The sequence below is a fragment of the Melopsittacus undulatus genome, chromosome 2, assembly GCF_012275295.1.
Source record: "Melopsittacus undulatus isolate bMelUnd1 chromosome 2, bMelUnd1.mat.Z, whole genome shotgun sequence".
NCBI classification, from domain to species: domain Eukaryota; kingdom Metazoa; phylum Chordata; class Aves; order Psittaciformes; family Psittaculidae; genus Melopsittacus; species Melopsittacus undulatus.
Genome location: NC_047528.1, coordinates 37,719,699 through 37,743,817, shown reverse-complemented (window position 1 = coordinate 37,743,817; position 24,119 = coordinate 37,719,699). Strand labels below are relative to the sequence as shown.

At 38.0% G+C, this 24,119-nt stretch overlaps 1 protein-coding gene across 5 annotated transcripts in view; it reads left to right on the top strand.

The window, feature by feature from the left end:
- PCDH9 (protocadherin 9) overlaps positions 1-24,119 on the top strand; it is a 699,618-nt gene that overhangs the window by 133,502 nt on the left and 541,997 nt on the right. Inside the window, exon 2 of one of the 5 annotated variants that reach the window (XM_031048076.2) lies at positions 20,545-20,557. The exons of 3 other annotated variants lie outside the window; for them this stretch is intronic. In XM_031048076.2, the coding sequence (XP_030903936.2) occupies positions 20,545-20,557 (13 nt within the window). Of the gene's footprint in view, positions 1-20,544; positions 20,558-22,148; positions 22,162-24,119 lie in introns of all 5 variants that reach the window. One more of the 5 variants, XM_034059968.1, reaches the window with a different exon arrangement.

Below are 24,119 nucleotides of genomic sequence, written 5' to 3'. Positions count from 1 at the left end.
GTTGCCACCTTTAAATGGGATAAAGGTTTCATTAAAAAATCTCCTATTGCAGAGATCAAACCCGTTGCCTTGTAAACAGGCTGGAGAAAACATTCTCAAGATGATTAAAAGGTCTTTGAAAATGTAATTCTAACAATCAAAACCAATTTAACTACCAGTTAACATGATTATGTGCATTAAAAAGTCACTATAAAGTGTGAAACCAGCAGCTTCATATGATGTAAGTTTATAAAAAGGAGACATCAAAGAAACCCACAACTATAAAATGTTAACAAAATATTTGGAAAATTACCTTAAGGTTATACTGTATGTGGTTGAATTAGTTTAAAAATTATTTAAAAGAGACATTCTGACTTGATTTTAATTAAAACACTTGCTTTGGTGGTTTAAATAAACTGGGATTAGTTGGTAAGAAAACATGAAATGTCAGATGCTCCAACATGATAGAAAATATCACCTTTCAAACACCCAGTGGAATTTCAGAGTAGCTACCAATCTGTTACTTTGCCAGTGCTGGGAAGTGATTGCTGCATTTCCAAATGTCATCAGAGTACTTTGAGTCATGCCATGCACAAGTAAATTTCTGAATATTCTTATGAACTCTTTTAAACAACTGAATTCCTCTGGCTTTGGCAATTCTCAAATCCATTGTTTAAACACACCTTAAAGTGAGCATTTTGGTCTAAAGGACTTCAGTCACTTAAATCACAGATTATGTGGGTACCTTCAGCACTTAGTTGGGAATGGAATTCTGAAAACTCTTGATAGCTACAATTGTGTTGAAGTTTTTGTGTGCCAAAATACCCACTGATAAAATCTCCAGCACTGCTGCATCAACATATACAGCTGTTCTTGTACTGAAGTTTTTTGGCTTGCTAAAAGCCCTGCCTTTTGCATGTTGTGTTGTCTTCCTCTTTTCTTATCCTGATCCCCTTCCTATCAGCTGTCTTAGGATAAGAAGACAGACTAAACCTCAGCTCACCTTCCCAGAGAGTATGTCACTAGAGCTGCTGCCCAGGACACGGTATGCATGCTTACATGGAGGGGAAGCAGCAAGGACAGATGACATTTCCCCTAACTTTGCTGAAGAATTAAAGACACAACTTGACTCCTACTCCTTTTGGAGCATTTGAATCCAGAAGGGGAGGGAGTGTGCTAGGAGGCACTACAACCTCATGTTAGGTAACATACTACCTGAGAGGTGGGATTTATTCATCCCTTTTCCTTTCTGCAACTCCTTGTTCAGGCTGCTGGCTTTTGCAATGCTATTCTCAAGCACTTCAAGTGCAAGAAGAACCTGACAATGTAACACAGATCTACTCAGTCCTTCAACTGGAGGCCAGATAGATATGTCACTGCTGAATATTGAAAAGGCTTAGTCCTTCTTTCTTTAATCCTGAACTAGTTAGCATTATGACTATGCAGGCCATCATTCTCACTGCTGTTACTAGCGGTGGAGTTAGACCAATATAATAAGAGAAAGCATATCCTTCACCATTAAGCCTCCTATGAAAAAGGCAGATTTCACTGGCATGTGAGTGAAAAAAAAAAACAGTGTCCCTTTTGTGGAACAGCGTTGCGTGTTGTTCTGACAATGTTATATCAGATAGTGAACCTGCTAAGAAAGCACTGTATAGGATCTGTTGGGGCAGCTGCCTTATAGAACTATCCAGGTTTGTGGGAAATAGTTAAATCTCTCAGCTTTGTAACACAAGATTCCCAGAAGCAGACAGCACTAGGAAAAAGGCTCAAGTTTCATATACAGCAGTATTAATTTTGAATTGCTCTTTTTATTAATAAATTAGGTGCTCAAAAGGGTGAAGGTTTTTCTTCTGTCAAGAAGCTGGCATGTACTTTTGTTTGGAACAGATTAGAAATGTGATTTCACAGAGGAAATGTAATCTCATCTTAAATATTTACAGAATGCTAATTTTATGCTTATACATTGGCAGAAAAACAGAATAGCATTAATTAGTCTGAATTATTTTCCAACAGAAACATGTTCTCTCCCTTTGGCTAGGAGTATGTTAGTAAAAACCCCAACACTTGAGCCCATTCTTTGGCCCTCAGATAATGCAACACAGTTTGCATCCATACGGTTAAATTCTTCCTGGTTCTTCAGCCCTACTCCAAAAGAGGATGGCCTGCTTTGTACTGCCAGGTGGAAACTGCTTCCTCCTGTTTCACATGAAACACTTAAGCACTACCTAAGAGGTGCTATTTGGCATTAGTAAAAGAGTACTGATAATGCATGCCAATGCTTGACCCCTTGTGTTTTATGTTATAACTATAGAGAAACTGTGGCAGATGCCTTACAGCCAGCACACAGGACTAATACTAAAGGAATAGCTAAATATCTCTTGAATCCAGAACTTCCTTCACTGACTGCCTACCTAAATGTTAGACAAAATAGAGCACTATATCATACTTTTAACTTAAAAGACTCTCCAAGTATTGAGATGGGTTACACAGGAGGCTGTGAAATGCCTACTTCTGCAAGTTTTAAAGTATAGGTTAGGCAGATATCTACTAGGCATCCTTCCTGACATTAGGGAGATGGAGAAACTGATGTCCTGAGGTTCTAACAGCGGTAGCTTTCTTTAATGCTGTGAAGTTAGTCTGCTTCTTTGCTGGAATTAATGACATGTGTGGAAAAAAAATTGTCTCTCATGTACTGAGTAAGCAGTTCTTAGGGCTTTTGTGCTCACTGGCATGGACTCACAAAATAGTGATTTTTTGTTTATTTTTTTTCTTTTTTATCTCAGAAATACTGCTGTTACAAGAGATCCCTTAGTATATTTTGATACTGAGACTTGCTCTATATCTATAGCCATTGTTACAGATTAATTTTTAAATAATGAAAAAGAAATTTAGAACTTCATGTGTGCATTTTTCTTTGATGACTGAAGTCTCCCCAAAAGAATACCTCCTATTCACATAAAATTTTTAAAAAGCTAAAATGGTCAATGGATCCCTTACAAGAAAAAGCCATATAAACATCTGAGTTAATGCATATTCGATATAAATGTTTCTAATCCATAAATCAAAATTTCTTAATGTTAGTCTCTTATTTCTTCCTACTCCCCCCCCCCCCCCCCCCCACACACACACACACACATAGGCTTTCACAGAGGATTGTCTCAGAATACACAATAATAGAGATCAAAACTGTTTCTTTCACCTGCAAAGCTATCAGTATTTTGGGGTATAGCTAATATTAAATAAGTTACATTTTTTTGGTTAACCAACATGATTTATGTTTTCCTGTTTTACAGAAAGATTTCTTTAAAACTCAGTTGTAGGTTCAGTGAAAAAAACCCAAGCCCCTGGAATCCTAAGCACCAAAATCTTATCTAAAATTATCATTAAAAGGGAACTTTAATTTTTGTGTTAGTTAAACATCTGATACATTTTATTGCAGTTTTTCTTTTGTGAGCATAAAATGTTAGAAGCTTCTCAGATGGTGTTTAGTGTTCATAATGCATTTATCTGGGCAGATGTGCCTGTAAAATTACCAAACCATTCAAAGTTACAAATATAGATCAAATAAAGCTTGTTTCATCTATGTGAAGGAGACCGATCCCTTCCTCTCCAGACTTCCTAAAACACAAACATTATTACCTCAGTTTAATGGATACCACTGTTGTATGTGGATTGTGACTGCTGGTTCCCCCTGCTTTTTTTGTTCCTTGGTATGTTTATTTATAGGGGAGTTATGAGACTCTGATTTAAGTTAGAAAAGACTGTCCCCTTGGGCTTTAAAAGTGACTGACCCCAATCAGCAGGTCTTGTTGTCAGTGATGCTGGAATCTCTTCATGAGTGAGTGGAAAGTAGTTTTCTGTCAAGTTGAGTTAGGATTGTTTTTTTCTTTTCTTTTTTATTTTTTCCCCTTCAACATAGGCAGTCTCTGGGTTTATGTACAGTGTGATTCCTGTACTGCCTTAAAGATACAAAGAAGAAAGCCTCTGTTTGAAATAGAGAGACTATTACAGCTAAATTTTGGTTCAATGGAGTTGTCACGTAAGAGCTTTCTATGCATCAAGAGATACATTTCTCTAACAGCGAGTCCTGTCAGGGACCCTTGAAAAGTAGAAACTTATGATTGAGTTTCTCATCACAGTCCAGTCTACTTTATCTTCTGCCTCTGCAGTTTGAAACTAACCTTAATTGTGTCTTTGCACAATATGCTGTAGAGGTGATATGTAAGGCTACACAGGTAGAAAGCAGAGATGTGTCTGATGATGCTGTGGTTGGATAAAGGAGTAAAGAACATGCCTTTGAAGAGGGACATTTTCTTCATTTTTCAGGGAAGCAGCAGAAAGGAAAGGGGGAAAAAAAAATCCAACAACCCACCACCCAAAAAAAACAATTGAAAAATCCCAAACAAATAAAAAAACCCTTAATTTTTCCACACTGTAGAAACTGGAATTGTTTCCAATTAAGAAATGTGAATTTAGGGTTGTGGTTTGCTTTTTTTATTTATCTGTTAAATAAGTTTAAAAAAAGATGTACTTTAGCTGAGGAGATTGGATCCATGCTTGACAAGACATTATTACCTCTTTCTGAGAGTGGTTTCTAATTTCCTTTCAGCATTCCTTCTGTAACAAAATCCATTTTCAATTGCAATATTTTTCTCAGTATGATGGTCTGGCATTGACCCTTCACATTTGGCAGAACCAAGCAGATACAGTTCTCAAGTAGCCATTTTATTTCTGGATGTACTGGCTATTGTGCCTTTCATTGTTCCAGTTGTGAATGACTTAACTCCTGTCATTTTCCCACACTAGCTTCTGCTTTAGAAGGGAAAAAAAAGGAAAAAAGAGAGAGAGAAGGAAATGACTGTGGGAGAGTGACATTTTTAACACTTACTTTTGATGGTCAGAGAATTTATTGAAGTGCTGTTCTTGGCAGGATGGTTTCAACTGCAATTCAAGCCTGGCCTCATCTCTGAGTCAGAGACTGGATCTGATTAGGACAGAGGGGGTTTTGCCTAAAAACTTCTCACAGTTGTGACTACATCAGCTACAATCATAGTTTCCTTTTTCTGAAGGTTTTGAAGATTGTTGTCAGACTTGGCTGTTCAACTCAAGTGCTCCAAGATGAATGGTGTTCTTGTAGAAGTGTCAAATGTTATTATTAGTAAAAGTATTTAATTAGATACCACCTCACTGGTAGTGATCATCCAAGGGGCAATCTCTGAGATGGCTGGTATGTAAGTGATTTGAAGTTTTTTTTTAGGATTTTGGCCCATTGTTACCAAGAATTTTGCTGCTGTATGAAAAAGCCAAAATGCCAGAGTATGTCAGATGTTTGCTTTTGTTTCCTGCACATCTTGAAGCAACTGCTTCCCTCTCCCTTTGTCTGCTACATTTTGACACGCTTACAGTGAAGATTGATTGAATATCTGATTAACATCACATAAGAAGCATTTTTGCCCAGTTTTCTGACGAGATGCTGAACCAGTCCAAATCCCTTGAGTCTTATGCAGGAGGTAATCCCACGATCCAATGTCAGCATAATCCCCCCAAGACAGCTTAAATATTTGTAGTTCTTTCTTAAATCAAGAAATCCCTTGCGGTTTATACCAATCCTAATTTAAAAAATAACTTGACCTGAAAACCCTGGAGGGATGTTTGAATGAGGTTGTCTTGCCTCTGGTTTCTTGGCCAACATGCTCCAATAAGATATGAATAAGATACACGAGTTCATAATTTATAACATGATATGAAAATTATGCATTCAGGGAAAGGCTAGGGGGAAAAATGAGGGATGGCAATGGTGGTAGAGACAGCATTTATTGTGATTACTAGAAAGGGGCCTTAGTGGGCTGGGATTATTGTACTTTAAGTGAAATTGATTTTGTTCATGATTTGATTTTAATCTAGTTTAGATGAATCAAATTCTACAAGGAGCAGATATTTAATTTAGTACATTAGGATGAAAAGGACATCAGTTCAGAGAAGTTTAATACATATGATGTGATAAAAGCAGTATCTGATTATGAGGGGGTTTTTTATAGTAATTCCTTGTTATTTCATTACTTCTTGGATTTTTTTTTTCTCTCCACATAATATTTTTTATTAAATCGAGCCAAGATTCTAGTCTCCTTAATGATATTTAGGCCTATTGCCTGAGCAAAAATAATAATAATACTAAAAATTGGAGGAATACAGGGAGGCAAATAGAATTCCAGACTTATCACACTGATTTTTGCTAGAGATCTACTATTGGAACAAACAGAAGATACTCACTTGTCTCCAGGGCACATGCTGCAGGCGAGCTCCTTTGCACAGGGAGCCCTAGCTGTCTTCTTACAGACTGCAGTTGTAAGCACAGAGTCTGTAGAAACCAATCTCCTGCAATTTTCCAGTCTACTGTTTTCTAATCTAGGGGAGGTGGAATGCTTTGCAATTTGGAAGAAGTTGGTTGCTGTTGAAGAGAGGTCTCCTGCACTTTAGCAGTCATGACCAGATGGATTTATTTTCTTAGGTTAACACCAAAGCTGGGAAAGCTATCTATCCATGCTGAGAAAGCAGACAAAGTTCAGCTGACTTGTGTGTATATATGTATATGTGTGTGTGTATATCTCTGTTTTTCTTATAGAAAAGTTAATGTGAAAATATTCCTATTTCTTTCTTCCCTGACATCTGATTACTTCTTGCAAGAAGGAAATACCGTGGATTCACTGACTTCCTTGCACTTTTTTAGCACTGAATCAGAGAACAAGTTTTCTCACTGAGGAATGTTTTCTGTTTGGATGTTTCATGAACAAACATTTTATACGCTAGGAAAATATTTGCTCTGATTGAAGGGCCTTTCTATCACCATGTACATTTAGAAAGATCGGCGTGGGTCACAGTAATCTACATGGGAATATAATAAAAACAAATAATGAAGGAGGGTTCTATCATGGATGCAGAGCAGGAGTTGGCAGAAAAGCATTTTTAATACATCAGTCTGGGAATCCGTGGTTGTATGTCACCTTGCTGTGCTTGCTTGTTTTAAAACAAATTAGGAATACTTTTGCCCTCTTTGTAAAAAATGTAATTAAGATTTTTCATTTGCTGAACTGTTTCTCAGAAAACAAAACAGAAGGAAGAGGAAGGAGAAAACAAAAAAAAAAGAAAAAAAAGAAACCAGGCTGTATGGGTCTGACAGCCTGTGTCCGGAGGATGGGACCATCCCTTTCAATGCTTAAATTTAATCATGTATTTCAGGCAAAACTAGAATCCCCTTCAACTCCCCCTTCCATATAACAAGTTGTTCCAATTTAAAACCAATTTAGTTAAACTGGGACACTGGTAAATATTTGTCAGATGCCTCTTATTTGGAGGCAGAATTCACTCTAGAGAAATCTCTGGAGATGGGTTTATATTGACATAAATGAAATTAAGATTTTAAAAGAAGAGTGCACATTATCTGTAGAGAATGAATTGGGTTTCCCCCTTATTATACTGTTTTAGTGTCTATTGCCCTGGTCCAAGAGCTGTGGTCATTGTGGTTCCCCATCAGAGACTGAGAGCCACCATAGAAGCCATTTAAAGGACACACCGAGAATGTTGTCTGGCATGAGAGAGACACTGTCTCTCTTTCTGGTTTGGAGGCTTGGCTCCTTCTCGGAATATCCAGTATATAACACTCCCTGAGAGCCTGAAGAATCAGAACACTAGATATTTTATGGTTTAATATCTTATACAGACACTGTGCCGATGAGTAAATGTATTCTGTCCTTACATACTTGTGTGTTGTAGGTAACAACTGCAGTTTTAGCTTGTTAAAGTATAATGCCTTTATTTGTCTAGACTGATTTCTGTTGTTGACTAATTGATATTAGCAAATAAGACTGTATTATTTTGGTTCACCTGAGGTTTGAATGAAGTAGAGTTAAACAAGGTAAGAGGTAGAGAGCTGACTTTGCTCTCTGCCTAATCTTGGATTTCTACCAACTGCAACAACTATAGTTTCACTCCATCTCTTCCTTTTTCCTTGAGATGCTGGGAGTAATGAGAATTTTGCTGTCATTACTGACTATAAGAAGTCCTGTACTGAGATTGCATCTGTTCATTTAGCAAGAGCTTTTCAGGGACCTCTTGGCAGGAATTGATTTCCTTATTTTGGTCCTTCCATTTTGTGGATTCAACCCAAAAAAAAGCAGTTTTCAGTGAAAGAGGTTCCACGTTTATATATGTTTTAAAAATTACTAGAACATGTTATGCTAGGGAATCCAAATTTCTTTACAGAATCATAGAATACTTAGGGTTGGAAAGGACCTTAAGATCATCTAGTTCCAATCCCCCTGCCATTGGGCAGGGACACCGCCCACTAAACCATGTCACCCAAGGCACTGTCCAAACCGGCCTTGAACTCTGCCAGGGATGGAGCATTCACTACCTCCTTGGGCAACCCATTCCAGTACCTCACCACCCTCACGGTAAAAAAATTCTTCCTTACATCCAATCTAAACTTCCCGTGTTTAAGTTTTAACCTGTTACCCCTTGTCCTGTCACTACAGTCCTTAATGAAGAGTCCCTCCTCAGCATCCCTATAGCTGCCCTTCAGATACTGAAAGGCTGCTATGAGGTCTCCATGCAACCTTCTCTTCTCCAGGCTGAACAGCTCCAGCCTTCTCAACCTGTTTTCATACAGGAGGTGCTCCAGTCCCCTGATCATCCTTGTGGCCCTTCTCTGGACTTGTTCCACCAATTCCATGTTCTTTTTATGTTGAGGGCACCAGAACTGCACACAATACTCCAAGTAAGGTACTATATGTGATATGCAAGTATATTTTAAATTTGCTGAATGCTTTGAAACATTTTGTTTCCCTTTGCAATACTATATCTAGTGTGTCTTTGGGAAGAGAAGGGTAGAAAGGAGGAAGATAAACATGCAAATCTGGACATTGCATTGATGAGATAAAATAACTACTGCAATTGAAAGCCTGAGCATATTCTTATTTTTATAGTATCATATTTCCTAGCTCTTACTAGGCTTTAAACAGCCTGAAACCATGAAAGGCTATATTCAATGTCACAGATGTGTGCAGGAGAATGCAAACGGGTTGACATGTACTTGTCAGTGTCAGCTGAGAAAAGAGCTGGCAGGGACTGTTTGGTGAAACAATGCAGGAGGTGGTGTCTCTGGGACAATAGCATTAGCTGGCAGAGCAGATGGGCTGCTAGCTTGGGAGGTCTAACTAATCCTCTATCAGAACAAAGAACAAGAGTTTATGCTTTACTTGGCTAAACTCCACTAAAGTGAAACAGAAATGTGGATGTTTCAGGAATCCTGAGTTAGAGCCATCAAGTGCAATCATTTTGCCTGTAAACAGCCTGTAAAGGCTCTTTGAAATGTTGCAGAATGAGTGTATGCATCAGCACAGGGATTCATTACTGTTAAGGAAATCCCAAAATTTTTGCCATATGAACAAACTCTTATAGGTGAAATAGTAACATAATTTCTTGAATGAAGGACCTTTCACTAGGAGACTGTCTTCAGTTGTTTATAACTTTGCCAAAATTAAGTTATCTGACATTTTCCCTTGCCAAGATCTGCACAGGCTCAGCCTTTTTTAAATGTCTAGAGGCAAAATATATGACTAAAATAAAATTGAAACACAAATAATCCTCTTGTAACTATTTACTAGAGGAAATTCAGTCCTTCTGTACTTTAGAAAATGAATCTGGAAATGGTAAGAATGTATCTTCTGCTCTTTCTTTGGGAAAGCCACCCACATTTAGACCACTCATACACATTTAAAAATGCCTTGGTTTGCCCTGGCTCAGTAGCAACATTAGCATTTGGCAGTTAAAGTCTGTGATTTGTGTCTGAATTGAGCTTGTCTTTTCTCTCAGAAATCACTGGTGTGACCTGACTGCACATGAACCATCCCTAAATAGCTATAACCATGTATATTAGGGTGAGCAACTGTTTTTTTTCAGTATGGTGTTTGCAGAGGCCTTTTGGTTTTCCACAGGGAGCTTCTGTTCCACACTTTCAGTATTTGCCCACTTGATGTCCAAACAGAACCAGGAATTGCAGTCTGGCTTGGCTGCAGAGAGTTGAGGAGCAGGCATGTAATAGGTACGGGGGGACTTGGAAGGAAGAGATAACTTGCTGAGTGGGAAGAAGAGATGTGGCAGGAGACACTTGAGAGGCACAGGGTGGCCCATTGGTGCTGCTGACTGCAGGTAGGCAGGAATGTGAAAACTGAAGGTAAGAACAAAGGCGACAAATGATATTGGCAAGTTAAGCAGGGTTTATGAACATAGGAGAGCAGTAGCAGAGACTGGACAGGAACGCCACTGAAGAAAATGTATGTAGATAGGGTGATGAGAGGCTCAGAGCTGGAAAAGAACTATGAGTTAGAAGCTCAGAGTTAGAAAATATTCCTGAGGGCTAATTGGAAGGCTAGAATCTTACTTCTGTAGGAGCTAGGTTTTTTTTTTTTTCAGTGATATCCAGTGATAGGACAAGGGGAAATGGGTGTAAACTGGAGCATAGGAGGTTCCACATGAACATCAGGAAGAGCTTCTTCACTGTAAGAGTGACAGATCCCTGGAACAGGTTGCCCAGGGGGGTTGTGGAGTCTCCTACATTGGAGATATTCAAGGCCCGCCTGGACAAGTTCCTGTGTGATGTACTCTAGGTTACCCTGCTCTTGCAGGGGGGGTTGGACTAGGTGATCTTTCAAGGTCCCTTCCAACCCTTGGGATTCTGTGATTCTGTGAGAAAGCCAGATAGACTGCCTGTGCCAGATATGCTGTTGCCCTCTCCACTGGCTAGAAAGGAAATTTAGAAAAGAGAACTTTTTTTATGCCTAAAGTTAGCCTGGTGACACATGACTTAAATGAAGCTTTCCTTTCAGAGAAGGCTTACTTGCTGTGCATCTTATTATCTGTGAGACAGCCTGCCATGCTGTCGTGGTTTAAATCAAGTCCCCCTACTCCCGGAGAGTTAGGAAGAAGAATCCAAAGAATGTAGCCCCCACGGATTGAGATAAAAACGGTTTAAACTAAATCTGCACAGTTCCCCCTCTGTTTCCCTTCCCCCCCCCCCCCCCCCCCCCACCTTCCCAGTCCCGGAGGGATGGGAAGGAGAGCCGGAGGGATACAACTCCCACGGATCGAGGTAAAATCAGTCCAGCAATCAAGGTATAACAGAAATAACTACCGGTACCAATAACAAATCAATGTTAGAGGAGACAAACAGAGAGAGAGAATACGATACCACCCCCCGCCACGAGGCCAGCAGCCGGAAACCCCAGAGAGAGCTTCCCGTTGCCTCCCCGAGCTCAGCCCGGCGTGTTAACCCCTTCCCTTCCGGCCAGCTTCCAGTCCCCTCCCCGAGCAGGACGTGCTGTGGTATGGAATACCTCCCCGACTAGCCCTAGCCCAGACCAGGCGCCCTATCTCTCCCTCCTCCCTGGCAGAGCATGAGCTACTGCTGAACCCATGACACATGCACTGACTGGTATGCAAAATGTCTTGCACTTGCCCCAGCAGCTGAGGCCGAGGGGTATCTGTTCAGAGACTGTGGGTGGCTGTACAGTGCCAACCAGTGGAAAAAGCAAGACCCTGGAGCTCTGGAGCTTATTTCACACCTCTCTGGTTTCAGCAGATGCACATTGGCTTTCCTGTGTAAAATATGCCTAGCAATGCTACCAAATATTACACAGTGTAGTTGTGAAGCTGAATCCGTTGATATTTAAAAAGAACTAAAAAGCTACAGTGGGAGAATCAAGAACTCTTGAGAAAGTTAGTATTTTGGTATCAAGTCATGTTCGAACAACTTGCTGGAAAGGGTATATGGTGTATTCACTAAGTAGTGAGCATAAAAGAAACACAGATTAGCTGCTACTTAACAAGCAGTGCCTCATCTGTGCACTCAGTGAGAAGAAATAGGAAATGTCATTTACAATATTTATTTACAGAGAGGGGAAAAGAAAACAGAGCAATTATTATTCTGGAGTTCCCTAATTTCTGATTACCTGATTTTGTGGTGTTAACAGCATCATGTATTATTTCAGCAGTGCATCATTCACTAATGATCAGGCTATGCCTACCTACTCATTTTCCTTACTTCAGAAAGCTCTTTAAAATAACCCCATAAACCTACCACAAAAATCTATCATAGCTGGGAAGGGGTTAAATAACACAATCTTCTTTTCTGTCTGCTTTGTTAATGTGAACACTGTGTTAGATTCACAATTGCCTATGAGGTTATCTACCCCGTAGAAGCTCAGATGAATTTTCAATGATGCTCATTTGTAGCAATACCTGTTGGGGGAAAGAAAGAGTTTGTGCAATTACAGCTTCTCCTATAGCTATTGCTTATCTGAGTCTGCCTCTGAGTCAGGAAGCCTTTTCTGGCTTGAGCAGTGCAGTGAAGAATGACTCTGCTGCCAACAGAATGGAAACTCAACAAGATTGAGTTTAAATCCACAGCTGGGACTTGAACACTTGGCACCAAGGATCATAAGGTCATCGCAGTAAGACAGGGAACGTTCATGCATAATGTGTAAGAAACACACAGGCTTGCCAGTCCTCACTGCAGATTTTCACTATCTGGTATATGTGTGCTGCACAATAGGTGCCCATCTTTTCAACCTGAATAAAACTGCAAACCTCTGTATGATTTTTTTCTTTTTTATGGCCAGACAAAAATATTTGCTTACAGTAAATATTTATTTGTTACACTTGTCACTTCCAACACAATAGAAAATGGATTTTCCTATTCTTTTTGACAAATACAAGATATAAAATGTCCTATGAAATACAATTACATTGCTCAGGATATCAAACTCACATAACTGAAAGCAATTGTTCTTTCATTTTTTTGAAAATGTTGTTTGGGATTTATGTATGTCTATTAATGCCTTGCACATTCAAGATTACTTGCCCACTAAAGTTACTAATAATATTAAATTAAAAAACCCCAAAAAACAGCCAATCAAGGGTTGTTTACAAAGGTAAAGCTATAGTAATGGATAGCTACAGTCTCAAAGATTTTTTTTTTTTTGCTGTTTATTCCAGGTTAGGTGTATTACCTAGCATAATTCTTGATAAATTCAAATGACCAAAAGAGAAAGTGCTTCTTTTTAAAGAGCCACCATGACCTCTGAAAGTAGAAGCGCATATTAATCTTACAGCCAATAATCCTGCCTGAAAAATACATAAAACGCATTTTAATAGAATCAGAGGTAATAATTTCTAGCTGTGAAGGAAAGGTGAAAGCTTTGCTGAGACAGAAGGCAGAAACCAGTCTGGCTTCAAGGACTTAGAGTAAAGCTTGGTACAGTATAGGGAAACAGGCACAGAAGCAGATTTGGGAATTGGTAGAGGACTGAGTTTGCAGCATTTGAGATGTCTGGTAAGAATTTATTAATGGAAAAAAAAAACCCAAATATTTAGTTGACATGATTTATAAGCTCTTTATAATTTTTGTAATTTACTAATACACTAATCTTCTAGACACTGAACATATTTTATCTGTCTTCTGATAAATACAACGAATTTGTCAGAGATTAGATGTAGGTACTTTATAAGGTATATAAGCTATACCTTTAGACATAAGAATCCTCACAGAACTGTTGAACCCACTATGCTTTGAAAAACAGTTTGCATGTAATAATTGAAATGACAGACATAAAGCCATATTAAACTGTGTTTCATCAGTTAAGCCTCTCACAGAGCTACATATGCTATATGAAATCTAACTTTTGCTTTCAAATGATGATTGATAGGTTTTTATGGTAAATGAAGAATAGCTAGGAGCTAATAATCCAAATATTGCACACCAAGGATGGACAAAATATATGAAGAAAACCATAAGCCCTAGAAAAGGAGGAGCTGAAACTATCATTTGGTTTAAATAACTTCTAACACTACTAAAGAAAGGAATCCAGATTTGGGAATCCTGTGGTTTGAGAAAAACTTAAGTCTGAACTTAATGAAAACCAAACTGTTTTGCCATTTGCTGAATAAAATAAAAAAATAAATAAATAAAAGTTTCAGGAGTGCTGGCACATAGAGTTTTGAATTTAAATAGGCTCCCTGAAGTTGCTCAGTGAAGCTGACATTCTTGACAGACCAGCTACTTCAGTTTAATGATCAGCTACTTTGGGTTTTAGGATCTGTGGCTCCGATAGGAATTGGGATACTTTAGGCTGCCCCCACTGCAGAATGAGAGATAAATACACTGATATTTGGACTTCTCAGCGTTTTCAGTCTCCAGGCTCCTTCACAGAGGACCCTGGCATGACTAAATACCCTGATGGGAGCCCTTAAAACTCTCTTTTGGTTTCATCAGCAGTTCATCTATTGCTGTAAGCATGGGCCCAAATATTTTTTGGGATCAGTGAGTACACAGTCAGAGGAACCCCTCGGGGAAGCTGAATGGAACTTACACTAATAGGAAAAATGCCACATTTCAGTGACTTTCATTTTTTTCTGTTTTACAGTAGTGTCTTCGTTACTCCTCTGGACAAAGCTTCCCATCTAGTCCAAGACTATTAAAACTTTAATTTACACTGAAAACTTTTTGAATGACAAATCCAGAGTTTCTTTATTAGGATGAAAGTTTTCTGGCCATGCTATATCATCTCTTCTTTTTTTTTTTTTTATTTTTCCTCTTGGCAGGACAGCTTTTCTGGCTGTGGCTTTTCTTGCTTGTCAAAATGGTGATTAAAGACTCACAACTCAGATACTGATTTATTGTTGAAAGGTCACACTCCCCTTTTTCAATTAAGTGATTTATCCGTTCCTTATCACTGGATGTGATCATGTCTGTGTAAGTTTCCCACCCTGCTTCCACTTAGATCTGTGTTGCATCACTCACTGACAACCAAGAACCCTCTAAATAAATAAGTAACTCAGTTTAACCTTCACTTTACACAGTGTTCTTACAAAATGTGCTTTGTTATTTTAAGGATTACTCTGCCAAGTGAATAGCACCCAAAATTTTCATAAGTATGTCTTAAGGCTAGAAATATGGACCCTTGTTTACTTGGCACTACATTTACCTTGGCAAAATGAAGATCAGGTTCTTAAAATATGATAGGACAATAACCATTTAGCTCCAACCTCCTAACCTTTCATTCTGGCTTTCCACCTTTATGTATTAACCGCAATGCTTTCTTTCATTCTGATTTATTTTTATTGTACTTTCCCAGCAGGCTTGCAATAATGGTGCTTTCTGTGGCTTCTGTGTGCAAAACACACTCTTGCAGTAATCCAGATTTTGTTTATTCCATTTGAGGAGCAAGCAGATTTGAAGTACCATGATAGCTAATTCTCTTCACAGTTTTATCTTACATCAGGTTGCAAATTATCTTTCACCACCACTGTAGGCAGAAGTAAACTATAAAGACAGAAGAGTATTAATATATGAAGGAATCCATTAACTGTTTGTGGATGTGATTTTTCTCATCTATGATGTGCACATTTCAATATATATTCTGCTGAACAAACCCATAGCTCATGCACACAAAACACTTTCAGATGGTTTCACTCATACAGAATACTTTTGTCTGCTAAAACCATTGTGAAATTATGCTGCAGACATTTCAGCCATTGAAAGCGGCCTTTATTTGCTCTAATGAGGCAGCTGAGACTGTCAGCTTTTTCTATGGAGTGAAATTTCTACAAGATTTATGGTGGCTTTTCCTTCAAGAGGAACTAGGTGAGAAGAAAAGCTTGCCACTGTATGAACTATTCAGGTTATGTTTGAGAGTGTGAAGACTGGTGCTAAAGACATTGGCTCAGGGTGGATAGTTGGTGTGGCTTTGCCCAGCCAGTACAAGCAGGGTAATTTCACAAAGTTTTTAGACATTGGCTGTATACATACCAAGTTTGTCCTGTGACTACAACAGTCTCAACAACATAGTTATACTGTCTCTTACTAGTTATACAGTATAACTGTTGTCTCAACAACAGGTATACTACATTTGGCAGAGCTGTAGGGACTTTCATGACCATTGGCAGGATACACTCTTTAGATGGTATTTAATCATTGTATGGAATAGGCTTCTTTTTTGGTGCTTTTCTGGGGTTTGAGGTAAAAGGCTCTTCACAGCCCCTTCCTCTTCTGAAGCAGTGCATCTGTACAGCACACGGCAGCATTTGCTAGGTCTCAGGCTCCTGAGTACTGTGAAAGTGCTGGATGGTACAAAGAAGAAAGGGAAGTATTACAGTGCTGAATTCCTCCCAAATAGTTCATCTCCTATTTGCATCACTTCGAGTCAAGTTTTTACAATTCTTAAAAGAACAAAGCCTGATAAAGTTTTCAATTAAAACAGCAGGGTAGTATACTAACAGGAGGGTTTTTTTTTTTTGTTACTGAGAAGGAAAATGCAAAAGCAATGTATATGAAAATCAGAGCTCAGTGTATAGCATATACTGCAAGACTTACCATGTAACATATGTTTCTACTTGTCAGTGAGACTGGATATTTAAGTGCAGATGATTTGATATTTTAAAACAAGACTACTTGCCAAAGTCATTACTTTAGTGTCTTCTAGTAGATACACTCCCTCTTCAAATCAATAAAATACCCGTCCTCAGCTTTCATTAAGCATAAACCAAATGTCACCGTCTCCTAGAACTCTGCTGCAGGATTGCAGTATGTAGCTGCCTTCTGCTTATGCACGAGTAAGCTTGTGATAAATTCACTTTAAACCGGATTTTCTTCTTCTTCCTTGGCTCCTCACCCTCTTTCCTTTTTCTTCTCCCTTGCTTGTAAGGGTTTAATTTTCACTAGCTTGTCAAAATCATAATTATACTAGCTGCATATAAATACTCAGTGGAGATCAGAAGAGAAGACAGAGAAAGTAATTTTTAGAATTCTAAAAAAAAATTGCAAATGTAAACTGAAAGTGCCAACAAGATTGGAAGTGTGTGGGTTGGATCACTAATTTCCACTAGGGTAGGTTTCATTCAAGGGGAAAATGTGGTTAAATTAGACACACTTAGGTAATGAATTACTTGCATATCTCTAATGAGCACTTCAGATTACCTACTATTAGAATTCTAGTACACCCAACCTAAATTTGGATGGGGTACTGCCTACACAATGCTCAATTTCAGGAAAAAGAATTTCATTTACTTTTTAGTATACAGGCATTTCATTTGACTTAAGATGTTGTGTGTCTTAATCTAAAATGCTGACAGTTTATGTAGGAATTGACTACATAAACACAGAAAATACAGGCTAGATTATGTGGAGAGTCCTTGCTCTTTGTGTTAAATGGTGATTCCCTGACTTCCCATGAGGCAACTTTAGCAGACTGAAATAGCAACATCCCCAGTAACTTTTAGCACGCTCTGCTTGCTGATCTGTGTTTGGAATAGTTCTATACATTAGTACATGCTGATTTTAAAGTTGTCAGGGCATTAATTTATCATTTTTTTTAACCGTTGGTAGAAGGTATGGAGTGTAGATTGGACAATGAAATCACAGATACAGAGTTTACATTATTTTAAGTTATGATATTTTGACACAGCCTGTATCCCTGTTAGCATGGTTTAAACAAAAAGAAAATGCCTTCAGATCTTCAAGGCGAAATTCTTGTGATCTGATCAGAAATTCCCTGTAGTTGATGAAAAGGCTCTTGTCTTGCAAACAGACTTCATATTGGACTGAAAACCATCTCCTTCAAAGCTCTTCCCAGCTCTGCAGCCACATATTTTTTATAGATTGCTTTTTCTTCATTTCTCTCTCCTACAGAGTGTCTGATACTGTTCTCTATTTTGTCCTAAAAACCTTTCTCTTTCTGGGCTTTTATTCTGGATCTCACCATCAACTCTTGAAGACTTCTATTCATGAGTTAAATCACTGTCTTTTGTCTTCATTCAAATACTATTCAAAACTCATCTCTTTTATGAAGCCTTTAGGGAGAACCCATTGACTTAAAGAAATCTGAAATGCAAATAATATACTTGGCAAATATACAATATAGTTAATCATTTTCATTGGAAAACTATGGTTTTCCAGCATATTTAAGAATATTCTTATTTCCCGTGTGGCTTTTCCATATGCCACTTTTTTTTTGCATTTCCCAGTAGTTTTATTGTTCTTTTAAGTGAAAGAACTTCTGCATTTGGTTTACTATAAGTAACATTTTTAAATTTTTACACAAAGTTTCTGACCTTATTACCTTATAATGTGTATGAGTCACACATGGCACTAATATTTCTAAGTATATAGAAACACATTAGATCATATGCTTTAAAATGCTCTGCTGCTGAGGTACTGTCATATTTTGTTTTTATCAAGCCATCATATTTTAAAAACACGTGTGCAAATTTACATGAATGTTTGACTAAGGTCAGATGTAAAATACATGTTAACATTGCAAACATTAATAAATGGCTCTATAATATTTTCTGATTTTTTTGAACATTTGTTCTATGTTGCTTCATGAAAGCATAATGAAACTTTTCAATTACCTTCTATGAATATTGGTGAAGGGTTGATTACAAGAGCATTGACAGGTGGATAGGAATACATTTTAAACCTCTCTTAACATACAAAAGGTGAATAAACTAGTTGAAGATAAAATGTTTTTCTAGCCTTCTTGTATGCTTTAAAATGTATGTCAACACTTCCCTGTCTGTGTCAGGTCATAAGTGACATTTGAACAGTAATTTTTTTTATATGTAGCATATCTAGGCTGTCTCTGGATTTCTATAAAATAAGAACAATCTCACTCCTCCACCAAAACCTACAAACCCAGAACAGCTCTGTAATATGCCATTTCCAAAGCCCTTTGTGTCACCACTAAAAGCAAATATACAAGAGATTCTTTGTTATATAGAATCACTACTGTGTCTTATTTGCAAGAATTTTTGAATATATATAATGATCATTTTGTTAAAAACAAAGATTGCCATCATCCTTTTAATGCTAAATGTTTCAAATGAATTTTTTCTATTATTATCAGAAAAATACCATCTCAGTCTTTCAATTTTTTAACAAAATCCTATTATATGTTAGATATTGGTTTATACCTTGAGATACTACCACAAGAAAGAAAAAATTACTAATTTGCACTAAGATCCTTTTTTGCTTATAATGCTTTAATATTAAATAGCTCTTTTCTACTGTTATGTTTAAATCAAAGTTAAAAGTAATAAACACAGAAAAAAAATGAAATCTAGAAATATTTGAAATGATAGACTCAGACCTTCTTCAGCTGGGTTAGAACTCAGTGTTAAATACAAAGGGGTAATTATGAATCTGCTTACTGATAACTATGATTATCACAAATGAAAAGAATAATTGTTATATTTGATTTGAATATAGGTCCTCACAAAACAGCTTGCTATCTCAGGACCCATGTGCAAAGCAAATATAACTGTGTGGCTATTCTAATAAGGCCTACTCCAGCAACTTTATTCATTATCAAATATGTGAAACCAAACACTTACCTATGAAGAAAATATAATGAGAAGAAAAAGTAGGGCTGCTTGGCATAAGATAATATGAAATGCAAGACATTCACATGATGTTCTCTTCAAGATCAGAAACTTGTTGGTTATTGGATACGTTTCGACAGGAGGTCTGTTTTTTATTTTTGTCTTGAGAGATGTTTCTCTTTACAGTTGACATCAAGCTTTCACATCAAACCTTCACATGTATAAACAAGATCAAAAGTTTTGAAAAACTTTAAATTCCTCAGTCAGCATCTCTTTTTATGAGCTCAGTCATAATGTTACTCTACACAGTGTGGTATGCATGTTTTCCCTGATGCCTTTTAGTTATTTTTCATAACCATGTGAAAACATTAATGGTGTTGCAACCTAAGAAGTGGAGCAGCAACAGAAAATGGGGTAAAAGAATGGTCTGGATCAAAAGGCCTGTGTGTAAAGGTACAACTTTCATGGATTGATAAGGAACAGACAAAATGATTGGGATTGTCATACCCTGCTGCTTTTCAGTTCTCAAACTGCTGTGTTTTTTAAGTTAAGGAACAGTGTAAACCTGCATCTTGGATAATCTATACAAAATCAAAGCTAGAGGCAGGGGGATCAGCAGCAGGGGTGCTCCTGGAAGGCAAAGGAAGTGGGCTGTAAGGGATTGACATGAAAGATAGTAAGGAAGGAGAGTTTTCATGTTAAATTCTTCTTGCAGGATCACATATTGCTACTTTGCAGAATCCCTCATTTCATTTTGGTTTACTTTTTTTATAGATAACCACAAGATTAGAAAATTAAAAAAAAATCAGTAAACTTTTACAAATTCTATGATGTTTCCTGAGCACAATGTGGTCTATTCTGTCATTGAAGAGCCATCTTTTTTGCTGCTGTGAGCCAGTATGGTTCCATCAACCTTATGGAGTTACTGGTAGCATCAGCAAAGTGGAATTCCACTGATTTACATCAACTAAAACTGAATTTTAGACTGAATTCCTTAGGTTTGTTTTACTTCATCTTGCCTTAATCTGTACAGAGACTGCTTTAAGTACCCTTTCATATTTCTTCCCCATGACTGTCACACTTGTCTGACCTCAAAGAGTTAAAGTTGACACCCAAAAAGGAATTTCCTAGTGCACAAGTCATTGTAATATGCATTTAGGCGTTGTCTGTTTCCGTTTTACTAACTTGCTGTATAGTTCATCTAATTTCTCTGAGTTGAGCTGAAAGTGTTGTATCGGGAGCTGTAGCTATCAGTGGAAGTAAATGAGTTGCCACTAGTTACAACACTTTTTTTTTGCCCCTTCAGCAGCAGTAGTCAGGAAGCCTGGGACACGATAAAAAAAAATCAAAATAATTGGATGTAAGAAATCTGAAGGTACAGCAGAGACGTCATTTTTTTTTTTTTTTTGCAGGTAACTGTAGAATTTGAATAATTTAACCTTTAAAATGTTGTTTATTCTGTTGTGATCAAGAGGAAAAAATGTCACTCCTTTCTTTTGCTGATGCCATTTACAGGGTATGATTAGAGATTCATGGTGTAGGTGCTTGTGTACAAGGAGCCTTCATCTCAGTAAGGAACTTTGCTGTGAGAAACAAATCAACCAGAACAATTAAAAAAGAAGAAAGGAAAATTACACTTGGATTTACCTTGTATCACTCTGGGCAATTACAAGGTGAAGAGTTTAGCTTGTGAAACCAGATAAGAAAAATCTGGCATAACTAAGATGATCTTTTAAATTTATCACCAGGATCATGGCCATTTCTTTACTTTGTTAAATAGGTATCTGTAGTCAGCCCATCTCTTGTTCTCTGGAACTGGTTGCTGACTGGGCACTATGCAGGACAGTGGCTCCCTCTGGGCAGGGGCTGGCAGCAGGGGATCTCTCCCTGGGGTTGGCAGGGCAGGACCCCTGTTCCCCAGCCATGAGCAGGACAAGTGGGAGACAGCAGAGGCAGCCCCAGCCCTGGGTATTGGGCACCTCCCTGAGGGCTGCCTGAGGCAAACCGGGAGTCAGGCCAAGGTCTGGGTTAGTGCGAGGAGAACTGGGTTCAGGCAGATCTCTTGATGTAAATTGTAATGATGAGTGGTGGCACCTACTATTCACAACATGTGAGATGCACTTCAGACTATTGTCTGTCACACTACGTATTAGCAGTGCTATGTGCTGCCTGGTACAAGTCATTGTGGAGCTGAGACAATCTTTACTACAAAGACCTTTATTCATTGAGTCATACCCATATGTGCTTTACCAGCACTACTGCACCACTGGTGTGGAGATGGTGGTGTGCTGGCTGTCTTTAATATTGCTGTTCTGAGAAAACCAGCAGAAATCTGTTCATGCAAGAGTGCAAATAAATCAAGGAAGAACTTTGTATTAGAACCTGTGCACTTTAAAACACCACTGATAGGCTCTGAAAAATGGCCTTCCAATGTGTTACCCTTGTGCCTTTCAGAAAAAAAAAAAAAGTATTTTCTGGAACATATTGCTTTGCCATGTCTAAAATATATTTTGTTACATTCTATGCCACTGCAGATAGTCCACTGAAACTACTTTGCTTGCTTTATGAAGCATGGCCTGTAGCATGCCTGAGGGCATGGCACTTGTGGGGCTCAAGTGATAGCTAAGTTACTGTATACGTACTGTATAGTTACTTAAACTTACTTCAACATAAAACAACACATTTACACATTAGACAAGCACAAAATGGTCCATGCGGAACTACTTTCACTTGAGGCAAAGTGTCCTTGTAGAGGTTTGAAATGTGAGGTGAATTTTATCATTTTAAATTGTACAAATAAGCAAAAAAAGTAAGCTAACCTGGCTTTTTGGTTTTGGGGGTAGGTTTTTTTTTTTCCTGTTTCAGGGCAGTCAAGGGGAAGGTTTTCCCTTTTTCTCAGATTTTTTTTTTTGGGGGGAGAGGGAATGGCAGGAGAGCTTAGCCAAATTATCTTTTCCTTAAGGGAAAATTAAGGGTAATTGCCAATTTCTGAAGTAATATAAAATATAATAAAGAATGTGGGAGAGCAAACCTCTCAAAGCTGACTTAGTATGTGTGATGAGTAAACTTACTTTGTAATTTATTATGTGGAGCTATTTTTTTTTAGATGAGTGGAAAGTGAAAAAAAATGTGTTGAGTTTATGGTCTATCAGAAAAATTCCTATGCATTTCTCTTTCCCTGGGAAAGACCACTGGACATAACAGTTGTGTATATGAATATATTTCCAGATGAATCTTACAGGTTGTATCATTTGAGTCCTACTTGAAGCACTGGCATATGCAGAGGGGTAGAGCAGTGTGGCTTTTTAGCCCTTTACCTTATAGGTTTTTGGGCAGGCTTGCTGTTCCTGGGAATTTTTAGTCTTTTTCACATTTTGTGATCCAGTTCTTTTCATTCAAAATTGTTGGGTTTTTTTTTTTTTTTTCCCCTGAGGAGCTTTCCAAGAGATGCTCACCAAAACATAGTAAACAATTTGAATTACTTGGATTTGGTGATTCAGGTGGAAGTGTCACCAACATACACTGAAAGACCTGAGAAGACTGTGATTCATGAACAGTAGCAGTAATTCAGAGACCAAAATCTGGTCCTTTGAACTTGCAACACACTATGACTTGCAGAGGAGTAAAACTGAAGTCTCTCCATGGAAGGCATTGGAACTACATCTGAGAACAAAGACACTACATCCCAGTAACCATATTACAATAGTATGCTGCATGTAAAATGCCTGCTGAAACAGCTGAGGATTCTTCTTTTCACCATGACTATGAAAGCTTTGGCAGTTGCTTTTTCAAACCTACAGTGTCTGAGTTTCCTGGAGAGCTCAGGACTGCTTAACAAGAGGTGGTCTCTACAGCTGCCTTGGCCTGAATAGACAGGGCAATCTGGAAATCAGCCTCTCTAGTATATAGTTCACTATGTGTTAAGCCCCTGTTTTAATTTATACTCCATAATATAGTTTCTTTGGCAGGGATTCATAAATCTCCATTTCATCCGTTCGACTGCTGCATGATAATAGTTTTCTTTGGTGCTGCCTCTATCTCCACAAAACATGCCTCTTAGGACATGCAGAATTCAGCAGTAGGAATATCACCTGGTGCCAGTCCTCACAGATGCCTAGCATTACTGAAAATATGCTGGTACCTTACATTGCTATGCAGGTCCATGGTCATTAAAATTTTATAAACCCTGCCATGTGCACCAAAGAGGAATTGAGAGCCTTAGCAGACAATGATCATGTATTTTATCAGAATCTTCTGAAAGGGAAAAAGCAGCAAGTTCAGAGCAGGAAGGAACCAGAATAACATTCCCTTTAATTTAAATATAATATAATGTCAAAACCCTTGAAATTGACATTTATCTACTGTGGTTCATTTTAACTTCTTCCCCAGAGTGGCTCAGTGTCCCATGGTTGCACAACAGTTCAAACCAGTTGCACATGATGTAATTTTCATATGTTTCTCCTGCAAGGCAGATACTCATCAAAGCATGCAACAGACAGCTAACACAAAAGACAGCAAGCTATAGATTATAACATTGATTTATCAGGGGTCAGACTGTCAGATTAGTAGGTTTAGAGGCTAGGCCTCTTGTGCTTCCTAGCACTGATGAAGACAGAAACTGGCAGGCAGATAATGAGGCAGAGTATTCTTCAGGCAAGACAGTTAAGAACTTTAATTAAAAAAATAATAATAATAAAAAAATTAGC